Raw genomic sequence first — 12,061 nt, 5'->3', positions numbered from 1 at the left:
GCTCTCCATCCCTTCATCCCCCAGCCTGTATGGATACCGGGGGTTGCCCCGACCCAGATGCAGGACCCTGCACTTGGCCTGGTTGAACCTCATGAGGTTCATGTGGGCCCACTTCTTGAGCTTGTCCATGTCCCTCTGGATGGCGTCCCTCCCCTCCAGTGTGTCTACTGCACCACTCAGCTTGGTGTCACCTGCAAAGTTGTTGAGGGTGCACGTAATCCCACTCTCTCTGTCATTGACAACACCGACAACCCAAGACATTGGGTCATGAGGTATTAGCGAGGACTTTGATGAAAGCCAAAAATACTTACAACAGAAGAGAGAAAGGAGGAATTTGTTTGGACTAAATAGGGTTGAAAAGGAAGAGAAGAGATAGTGACAAAGGGGAACTGAGACCAGCACTGAGGTGCTCTGCACACTACATTTTCAGTTAGCTTAGACCCAAAAGCTTTCAGACAGACTCAAATGCAAAGATCCTCAAAATTTAACACAAGGGGTTGGAAGTGCCAGTTCATTCAGAAGTGCTGACAAGGTACATTACTTTCTCGTTACTGGAAGGTTACTTGCTGTTGCCTACAAGCACAAAATAGCATTGCTCTTTCTGTAAAGGCAAGAGCAACTGAAGGGGCCTCGCAATTCCACAGCATCAGTTCCCTGATCTTCTGCATGGGAAAATACTTAAAGCACCAATATCTCTCTGTCAACATACTGGACCCCAGCTCAGTGTCTTTAACATCTCCTCACACATTTATTTCCTCCCAAAACTCGCTTACATCTGAAAATCTTGCCTCATACCTCACACTTACCTTCTTTCCAGCTCCCTCCCTCCTTTATTTTCACCAAACAACCTTAACAGTATATTTCATTATTTCCTAATCTCAAATTTGTTCCTGCAAGATCATAATAAATCCCAGCAAGGCTCAACTAGTAAATCTCAACAAGTTATTTGAAAAAAATTGCCCAAAATAAAGTGTTCAATTTGCAAGCATGTATGCAAACAAAACGTACATGAGATTAAACTACGCAATGCTGATTTTGGTGAGAATAAGCATAACATGGCTTACAAAAAAAAAAAAACAACCAACAAACAAACCATGTTAGAAAAAATTTGCTAGTATTCAACTTGACTATCAGCACAAGGCTACCACAGTTCTATGTATTTTCAGGCAACAGTGTTTATTAGCTCAGAGGAGTTTATCTGGGCATTCCCCTAGCGAAGCCAGTAATTTATATTTGATTAAGCTACACCAGGAACATTTCAACTTGATTTGAAAATTTCATAGGGAAACCTGAAAACATGAAGAACATAGTGCTTTCTGTTGCACTGCTTCTTTTAGCATAGATTTCTAAAAAAACTTCGACAATAAAGCTGTAGCTCAGATATCACTCAAAAGAATGCATGGCAAGAACAATGTAATGCAGATGTTATGCAAGACTGGCGATATTAAGGATATGGTTCAGAAAGAGGAATTATTTTGCTCCTAATCATTTTCACGTTGTCATGGTTTCGGCTGGTATGGATTTGACTTTCTTGCTAGCAGCTGGTGCAGCACTGTGTTTTGGGTTTGGGATAGGAACAGTGTGAGAGCACACTGCTGGTCTGGTTGTTGCTGAGCTCTCAAGGTCTTTTCTGCTCCTCACCCCTGCCAGCAAGGGCTGGGGGGGCACAGAAAATAGGGAGGGGACACAGCCAGGACAGCCGACCCCAACCCATCAAAGGGATGTTCTGTGCTATGTGACATCATGCTCGGTATATAAAGCCGGGGGAAGAAGGAGGGAGGGGGGGACATTCGGAATGATGGCATTTGTCTTCCCAAGTAACAGTTAAGCGTGATGGAGCCCGACTGTCCTGAGGATGGCTGAGCACCTGCCTGCCGTGGGGAGTGGGGAATGAATTCCTTGTTCTGCTTTGCTTGCGCGTGCGGCTTTTGCTCTGCCTGTTAAACTGTCTGTATCTCAGCCCATGATTTTTTTCTCGCTTTTGCTCTTCTGATTCTCTCTCACATCCCAGCTCAGTGGGTGGCTGAGCCGCTGTGTGGTTCTGGCTGCCCGTTCAGGTTAAACCACGACACACATACATAGCAGAATGAAATCTTTCACCAAGTTCTAGGACAGAATTTCTATAGGGATGCAAATCTAGAAAATTAAGAATTAACTAGATGAAGTCAGTCAATTCTTGCACAACGGCTAATGCTTCCATGGAGTGTAAAGCTTTTCTGAGATTATTTATTTAACTGCATGTACAACATAAAGGTTACCTTGGGGAGACCAATCTCAGCCATGGCGTTCAGCCACTGGATCACATTATCCGTGTGCCGGAAATGGAGACCAGTTGCCTGAAATAAAAATAGGCAGGAAAAGGGGGAAGGCAGTAAGAAACAAAATATCACAGCTGCCAAAAACAGCAGGGAGGTTCATTAAGACGGACAGTGAAAACAGTCCTCTTACAAAAAAGAAGTCAGAAGTCTTCTATATGACTGTTTATGACAAGTTCTTTCACAGAAGCACAAGCTCAGATATAAAGCTAAGAGTCCACCACGCCCCCCTTAACCAATGTTCGAGGGTGAAGGTGGAGTTTCTCAGGTAATACCAATATAAAGTAACTTTCTGCCTATTTGCTCATAGTACCTCCATGTGCCAATTATCCTCCTGTAGATGTCTACCTAAAGCAGTATCTATGGTCAACAGCTCTCACCTTATATCTAGTCTGTTCCCTATCATAAATTTTCTTCACAGAAACCACTTTAGGGGAGAAGAAGTTTCCAAGTTTAGCCAGGTAGACTCCATTTCTCAACCCTTCTTCCAGCTCTGTTGTGGGAGGCAGCTCCTCATTCAGACAGGCCTCCATCCACCTGTAAGCGCAAGAACAAAAAGTTGGTCACATCAGCGTATTTCCAGTTTGTGAACACAACCCCACCCCATGCTAAACAAGTTTCATGCTGCTGCTGCTGCTGTCATACTCTAGCACACTGTTTACTTAGCATCAGGGGTTGAGAGTGAGCATAGCACTACCACACAATCTGTGTCATTAAAATGCTAGTCAGTAACACTTTAGACAAAATATTAACAAGAAGTACAGAGTCCGGTAGCCAGAGTTTCACAAGCAATTAAGATGCTATCTCACCATCTTATTTCTCCTTCAGCCCATGATTTAGCAGGTACTGGTCTAGACATAGTGGCCAATTTGTCCTTTTAACTAACTTATAACCTCCCTCTCGACTACAGGCTTATCTCAAGTATTTCTTTACTCTACTCTCATTAAGTATTCGCTAGTTATTTCATGACTTTGTACCACTAACTCAAGCTCTTTTAGCTGATCTCATAGAAAGACCCTACAATGTTGTCACCAATCTCCCTTCCTGACCTATATATTTTCTTCCGCCCTACCATACATTCCCAAAAAAAGGGAGAAGAACTGGAACAGGCATTCCTCTCCTCATAACCACTGCTGTTCCCTTGTCTTATTTCCTTCCATCTCTTTTAATGGTGTCACAGATCCTCATGACAAAACCAAAGATTACAACAGCAAATAATTTAAAGCGTCGCTGTTCCCCAAAACAGAGGTGCACCTCGATGTTTCTTCTGCACAGAGCTACCAGAGGCTGCATACTGTGATCTCAGCTCAGCAGCTTCTTCTGAAGAGGACGTACTCCCTGGCTGTTCTGTTCCCTGGAAAAGGGAGATGCACGGCCATGGGACACTTTCTAAAGCATCTTCCTTAGATCATGCCACACTTGCAACTAAACTCTACAGCTCTTACAGGAGGTATGAGCTTTGGATCATTAAAGATCACAGAAAAGTGGCTTGCAAGACAACAGTGGCCCAGAATAGCAGTAGCCCATACTATAAAACAGAGCTGCCAGCATAACATAAGCAAGGTTAATAATTTGGCTCACGGGGATGAGTCGACAAAACTGAGGCTAATCTTAACAGACAGGCAAGTAGAGGATCTTGCTTGAACCCAATGAACAGCATGTTAATGTTCTAAATACTGTTTCAGATGCAGACACAACTGTAAAATATTTAGCTCCATGTTAATCCAGGCAAAATAACAGGAAAACACAGTACTGGATGCAAGTGATAACAGACTAAATGAATAACTGTAGTAAATTAACACAATTTCACAGAAATCAGTCCTGTAAAACACAACTGGGAAAACTATGTGGCTCTGTTGACCAAGTAAAACTGCAAACATTTCACATCTGCAAGGTGCGAGAGGCTTCATGCCTCGTAATATTCTGATTAAAATCAAGCACTGTACATACATAAGAAAATTAGCTCGTGTATACTAAGAACTAACAAACATCTCCAAGCAGTGTTTTCATGGGGATTCACTGAATGGTGCTGTTTCTAACACATTTTGGCTTAGACGCATGCTACGCATCCCTCTTTCAGTTTTCTGAGAAGTAAACATTAAAATTGAGGCTGACAAAATTAGAGGATAACACCAGTATTAGCATAACTGTAAACTGCAATTAACAGATGGGTGGTCACAGCTTGAGTCTGAACAGGACTGTTCAAATAACCTTGGCTTCAGACATGGTTAAATACTAGGTCATTGATATGGCTCACCTACAGACTGGGGATTGTATCCTAAAAGGCAACTGTGACACTGAAAAATCTCTAACGAGTACAGCAGACATAATGAATGCAAAGTTTAAAGCTGTAAGACCCGATGTTATTGTGGGGTGTATACAAAGGGGAATGGTGAAGTCAGGCACTGCTACTCTCCCGTATACGACACTGATGAGACTAACCTTGTCACTACGGTCTGCGTTTTTTTCCAAACTGAAGAGCAGAAATAAGACAGGAATGAAGTTTTTGATTAGCTAAGATAATACTCCACAGTGAGAAGCCTGAACAGTGCAGTGCATTGTTTGTTGAAATAAACTCTGAGAAGCAGTTTGATGCTCTGACAGTCCTTTGGTAGCAGACTGAAATCAGAAGACCGAAACTGCAGTCACCAACATCAGCGCGTTCCGTTGTTTCTGATGAATGACTCCAAACCTGAGGCAGGAGCATGTGGACTACACATGAATCAGTTTCTGAACCACCAATTTTCAGCCCAGCATGCATTGCTCAATGGAAAGAGCTAAAAATTATTTAACCTGCAATATCTGAGAAGACAACAGAATAAATGACCGTTCTTTCCAACCTTAACGAGAAAACAGTATGTGACGATTTCTTTACAGTAATTTAGAAAATAAATATTATAAATTAAAATTAAATTAAAATTTAATTTGCATTTTGGAGATATTTTTGCACTGTTTATTTGATTGCAAACACAGAACATTGAAGCAGTACATGACAGAGATGAGATGCACTCAAGTTTACCAGTCAGTTTTCCATCTCTCCCGAGAAGGCAGTAAACTGCTCTTCTAATTGTAGAATACAGGTGGTTGTTAGTGAATGAAAAATCTCACAGGCCGCAATATTTTAACAGTCATAGGAAAGATAACTGACTAGTGCAGATATGCAGTCTTAGACAATCTTCTTAATTGTCTTGCCTGTATTCAGTTTCAACTATCTCTAAGGTTTGCTTTCTGTAACCTACAACAGAGCTGGTCTGTTACCCTACCACAGCTCCTCCACCTTCATGCCTGGTAGCATAAACAGAATGCTTGCTAAAACATGTATTTTAGATAAGCGTACATCTTCACTACTCAAACTTAAGGGGACAGCCAGCATGGTCTCACCAAGGTCAAGTCCTGCCTAACCAACCTAGTGGCCTTCTATGATGGAGTGACTATATCAGTGCACAAGGGAAGAGCTATGGATGTCATCTACCTGGACTTCTGTTAAAGCCTTTGACATGGTCCCCCACATCCTTCTCTCTAAATTGGAGAGAAATGGATTTGATGGGTGGACTGTTCGATGGATAAGGAATTGGCTGGATAGTCACATCTAGAGGGTAGTGGTCAACAGCTCACTGTCCAGATGGAGATCGGTAACAAGTGGCATCCACGCAAGGGTCCATACTGGGACCAGGATTGCTCAATATCTTCATCAATGACAGACAGAGTAGGATTAAGTGCACCCTCAACAACTTTACAGGTGACACCAAGCTGAGTGGTGCAGTAGACACACTGGAGGGGAGGGACGCCATCCAGAGGGACATGGACAAGCTCAAGAAGTGGGCCCACATGAACCTCATGAGGTTCAACCAGGCCAAGTGCAGGGTCCTGCATCTGGGTCGGGGCAACCCCCGGTATCCATACAGGCTGGGGGATGAAGGGATGGAGAGCAGCCCTGCCGAGAAGGACTTGGGGTTGTTGACTGATGAGGAGCTCAAGATGAGCTGGCAAAGTGTGGTCTCGATCCAGAAAGCCACCCGCATCCCAGGCTGCATCCCCAACAGCATGGCCAGCAGGGCGAGGGAGGGGATTCTGCCCCTCTGCTGCACTTTAGTCTGGGGAGACACCCCTGCAGTGTTGCCTCCAGCTCGGGGGGGTCCCAATATCAGAAGGACATGGACCTATTGGAGCGGGGCCAGAGGAGACCCCGGAGATGCTGCGAGGGCTGGAGCCCCTCTGCTGGGAGGACAGGCTGGGAGAGTTGGGGGGGGTGTTCAGCCTGGAGAAGAAAAGGCTCTGGGGACGTCAGAGCCCCTTCCAGTCCCTAAAGGGGCTCCAGGAAAGATGGGCACAAACTTTTTAGCAGGTCCTGTTGTGATAGTACAAGGGGTAATGGTTTTACACTAGAAGAGGGCAGACTTAGACTACATATCAGGAAGAAATTGTTTCCTGTGAGGGTGGCGAGGCACCGGCCCAGGTTGCCCAAAGAGGTGGGAGATGCCCCATCCCTGGAAACCTTCCAGGCCAGGTTGGACGGGGCTGTGAGCGACCTGATCTAGTTGAAGATGTCCCTGTTCATTGCAAGGGGGGATTGGACTAGATGGCCTTTAAAGGTCCCTTCCAACCCAAACCTTTCTACGATTCTGTCATAAGTTCTCATGTCTGGATCTATTACTTCTCCATCTCTCTCTACTTAAAATGTTAGTATACAATGCGGTCTCATAGTACATGAAGTGGCCATCTACCTTTTTTAAATTAACAAGCTAGTGTTCTTAAAACAAAACTGGCATAACACTAGTACTTTATTCTTTGCTCTAATTCTGTATTTGCTTAAAGGTACAACACACAGAAAAACTTCTTTATAGTTAGGGTGACAGAGCACTGGCACAGGCTGCCCAGGGAGGGTGTGGAGTCCCCTTATCTGGAGATTTTCAAAACCCACCTGGATGCAGTCCTGAGTAACGTGCTCTAGGCAATCCTGCTTCAGCAGGGGAGTTGGACTAGATGATCTCTAGAGGTCCCTTCCAACTCTGAAAATTCTGTGATTCTGTTTAGCTCAGCTGCCACTGATGCTCAGATGGCCTTTTCTATTAACACAGGCTAAAATCAGCTATAGCGATTCCAAGGCCTACACTCAAGAGCATCTAAAAACTGACTGCAGAGCAAATGCAGCAAAAAGTCTTCAAATTTTTAATTTATGCCTCTTGCACTTCTGTTTGAGGATGGTTTTTTGGGGGTTTTTTTTGGGTTTTTTTTTTTTTTTTTAAAGATCTAGCCCCTGACGCTGTTTTCCTATTAGTGGGTTCTGCAGCGGACAGTTACACTTACAGCCTCATTGTTGAAAGAATGCTCATGATCCAATAGAGGTTTTACAAACATCTTTATTCACTGCTGTTTCTTTGGCAACTCAGATTGTTTTCAGTATCTGCACCCCTCTCCAGATAACATAGAAAAATGTGAAGTAATTTCAAAAGAAAAAACTCACTAACATTCCTCAGCTGCTCATCATGAAGTACCTACAATCAGCTACTGTTATGGTCCCCAAATCACAGTTCTACTGATTCTGCCATCTGAATGCAAACAACTACTCAATTTTACTTCCCCTTCAATTTTACTACTTCCCCTTTGCCCAGGGAAGCCTTGTCCTCACACTTGGCTTCTCTACAGCTCCAAGCAGCAGAGGTGACACCTTTGAAAAGAAGGTGCCACGAAGCTTTTCAATGCGGTTGCCACAGCAAGTAACCACAGAAACAGGTGGAGACATCAGGAAAGCCTGGTGGAGGGGGAAAAGGGAAACTACACATTTCTCAGGAACTAGTGCTTACAAAAATCAACAGCCAGAAATGGTTTATGCTCCTGCTGACAGCCCTCCCACAACAGGGAGTGGTTTTCTTCAGGGAACGGGCAACACACCAGATTCCTCCAGCTTCTGCTGGCTTCTCATTCTCCAGCCATCTCTCTTACTCCTCATCTTTCCCACCCCTCAGAACTAATCATTTCCTAATTAACATCTCACAAAACTCTATTTAATAAAGTGAACAACATGACAATTGTAGCCTCTGCTCTGAATGTCCAGATTACAAAGGCTCTGTGTGCAGAAACTTCCTATCACCAAGCGAGTAGCTGGTTGGAACGGCTGAGACAAACTTTACACAAAAATGACGGGTCCCTACCACGACTGAAGGAACGTTACTGAAGACGGGACACTGCAACACTACGTGGGCGAGTGCAGAGGGAGAAAAACTCCCCACACCCCCCAAAAGAGGGGATACTCTGCAGAAATCAAGAAGTATACTTTCATATTCTGGAAAAGCACCTAGAACAGTATTTGGAAAGGTATATAAAAATTGCATTTCGAGGCCTAAAGTCTCACACACTCTTTGTGGGTTCTACTCGCTTTCCTAAAAAGCTGTGCGAAGTCAGGGGACTGATTTATGTGCCCTTTGATAGCACCCAACTAACTGGAAATGATAATTAGTCTCACTGCCTGGTTTATTCACAGAACCACAGAACAGCCCCCAAGTTGGAATGGACCTTAAAAGATCATCTGGTCCAGCCTCCCATGGGAAAGGGAGCCTAGGTGATATTATCTAGCACCCTGTCTAGTCGTGTCTTGAAAGCCTCCAGTGATGGTGACTCTACCACATCCCTGGGGAGGTTGTTACAGTGGTTGATTGTTCTCACTGCAAAAAATTTCTTTCTTGTATCAAGATGAAACCTTTCCTGGTACATCTTGCACCCATTGCCCCTCATCCTCTCAACGTGGCTCCTTGTGAGGGGAGAGCCTCTGTCCTCTTCTAGCCACCCCTAAGCACTGGAAACCTGTGATGAGTCCCCCCGAGCCTTCTCTTCTCCAAGGTAAAAAGACCTAACTCCCCCCCAGTTTTTCCTCCTAGGGCAGGTTCTCCAGCAGCCAGATCATCTTTGTGGCCTTCCGTGGAACCCTCTGTTCACATATGAGAAAGTCATCAGTTGGCCACCAAACACCAGATGATGCACAGCCGTGTTCTCTCCCATCTTGCCTTTGAGCTCCTTCCCATCTAACTCAGGAAAAAAACAGGAAGACGGTTTAAGCAAAGCCTGTGAGGTACAGAAAACAAACACAACCCGAAGGACATGTTAAGGGAGTAAGGAATTGAGTCAAAGTACAAATTACGGAAAGCAAACCAGTTCAACAAGTTTTGACAAGCGTTCAGGACTCAATGTGAACAGCTTACAAATTTTATGCAGTAAAGGGATGGGAGCGCAGAAGGCATCAACTCAGGACACACAAAAGTCATAGATGGTGGGATCTACAGGTGAAAAGAGCTCCAAATAAGATACAAATCAAAATATCCTGTATTAGAGAAGCTCTCTCAAGACAAAGGATGCTCAGTCCCTCTAGTCCAAGTGAAAACAGTATTAATAACCTCAGAAAGTCTCATGGACCTTACATTTAGTACTTCAGGTACAGTGCACTTAAACAGTAAGTAACAGTTTTGAAGTGGAAAAAGTGTATATATAGGAAGTTGCTTATTTGAGCCTAGTTTAGCCCGGAAAGCATTAGCTTTCCTGCAAGCCTTTCAATAGTCTCCTATAGTAAGAGACTTAGTACCACACTTTCCATTCTAACGTGACATAAATACAGTGTTTTGTGACTTAAGACTGTTATATTTCCTCAGGTTAGTTTTATAAATAGGAATGCAAACATTCTTCTAAAGGGATTAAAAATCAAGCTGATTGCCACAGCTCCTTGAACAGAATGTTCTCAAAGAAGCCTCTACTACAAATGAAAAATTGTGGATCACAGACAGTTAAACTGGGAGAGCACTGTAACTCCCAAATGAGACACCACCATACTGTGGAGTGCAGCCTGAGCCCAGGAAAAGGCGGGCTTGCAAACCAAACCAGGACAAGGTGCCTGGAAAAGCAACAAGGAGTAGTGTTTACCAGGAAGAAAAGGTTTCTGGGAATACCTGGCCAACTTCCGTATATGAGCTACAAAAAGAAACTCTGCACACTACTATTTTCCTGGGTTTTGCTATTTTCCTCTCAAACAAATTAGTTGATCTTGAACTTTAAGTTCTAGTAAAATGCAGACAGCAACTGAAAGAGTGATAGAGAAAACATGATGTAAGTTTAAAAATTCTGGATCGTTATCCAAAAGACACTGTAAAGCAAGTCAAACTCTACCATTCAGATTGTGCTCTTCCCCTGCCCCACGTGGCTGCATCTCCTGTGCTGCTCAACCTAACCTGCATAGAATCTCTGAGGCTGAAAGGGACCTCTTGAGATGTAGTTCAACTCCTCCCTGCCTGCCCAAGCAACCCTTTTCCCCATTCCTTCCAAGAAGGGCAAGAGCTCTCTGTAATGTCACTTCCATGCCTTAGACCATTACAACCAAAGACTCCAGAGAGGACACAGAGCTACTCAAACCCTAGAAGAGTACAAATGCTTGCAATAGGGTTCATAATACCCTCCCAAGAACCTTACTGGGGCAATAAAAAAACCCCACCCACTTTGTTCAACCTAGGAAGACCTAAAACGAAAGTAGAAGGGACATGCAACTGAATCAGTTAATGCCTCACGGAAGGACACAGAGGCGGTGAGTTCGGTTTAAGCATCTCCATAAAGTAAGATTAATAGCCCATAATTAGAACATAAGCTGTCTCAATGTACTCATACCTGTTTCAACAGGTTACTAAGTGGGTGTTAATGTAACTACAAAACTAGGACAATTTACATACAATAACGCTCCCGCTTGGTGCGGCATTGCTTAACCATTTGCTAGGCCAGAGGACAAAGCAGTGTTTTCAGAAAGCAGTACCTTTTACATTTACAAGCTCACATACTCATATTAAAATTAACACTTGTCATCCTTAAAAGGCAGAAACAAATGCAGAATTTCCAAATCAACAAGAGGAAAGTACTTCTCAAGCCTCTTGGGGTGGGCGGGGGGAGGGGACGGGACACATAGACCTGGTTGATGGGCAGCAACCTCTATGGCCTTTAGGCATTAGAACAGTATGTCATCAATAAGCTTTCCACAGAAACCTTGAATTCTTTTTTGCTACGTTGGCGGTTCCCACTATGCTCCCTCCCTCTCACCAGCACAGAAAAGATAATTTTTAACCCAGAATTAATTCTTCAATCAAATGTCATCACATGACTGCATAGGTAATGTTGGACTCTCCAATTTTACTGAAGCCACCTCAAATTATAGTAGTAATTGCACCTGTCTAATCAGTCAGTCCTCCTACACCTGGTGGTCGCATCCACTGTGTTGGCCTGAAGAGCAATGCTTCAGTCCTTCTAGCCTTTAAGAACTCTAAGATAAAGTACATAACACTAACACGCAGAATGGTTAGACTTGGAAGGGACCTTAAAGGTCATCCAGTCCCACTACCCCAGCCCTGGGCAGGGACACCTCCCACCAGCCCAGGTTGCTTCAAGTCCCATCGAACCAGGCCTTGAACACCTCCAGGGATGGGGCAGCCATAGCTTCTCTGGGACACCTGCGCCAGGGGCTCAACACCCACACAGGGAAATATTTCTTCCTATTCCCTAATCTAAATCTCACCTCTCTCAATTTAAATTGTCACCTCTCACCCTCTTGCTACACTCCCTGATCAAGAGTCCCTCCCCAGCTTTCCGGGAGCCCCTTTAGGGACTGGAAGGGGCTCTGACAACTCCCCAGAGCCTTCTCTTCTCCAGGCTGAACACCCCCAACTCTCTCAGCCTCTCCTCATAGGAGAGGTGCTCCAGCCCTCGGATCATCCTTGTGGCTC

At 44.2% G+C, this 12,061-nt stretch overlaps 1 protein-coding gene across 1 annotated transcript in view; it reads right to left on the bottom strand.

Annotated features, from left to right (window-relative positions):
* The window catches only part of IQGAP1 (IQ motif containing GTPase activating protein 1), a 74,465-nt gene that overhangs the window by 42,480 nt on the left and 19,924 nt on the right, over positions 1-12,061 (bottom strand). The window contains exons 2-3 of the mRNA XM_009884202.1: positions 2,696-2,852; positions 2,259-2,336 (exon numbers count right to left, since the gene is read on the bottom strand). Coding sequence (XP_009882504.1) covers positions 2,259-2,336; positions 2,696-2,852 — 235 coding nt within the window. The remainder of the gene's footprint in view (positions 1-2,258; positions 2,337-2,695; positions 2,853-12,061) is intronic.

The sequence above is a fragment of the Charadrius vociferus genome, unplaced genomic scaffold, assembly GCF_000708025.1.
Source record: "Charadrius vociferus isolate BGI_N301 unplaced genomic scaffold, ASM70802v2 scaffold750, whole genome shotgun sequence".
Classification (NCBI taxonomy): Eukaryota; Metazoa; Chordata; class Aves; order Charadriiformes; family Charadriidae; genus Charadrius; species Charadrius vociferus.
The sequence above is the reverse complement of the archived record's forward strand: the minus strand, read 5'-3'. Positions and strand labels throughout refer to the sequence as shown.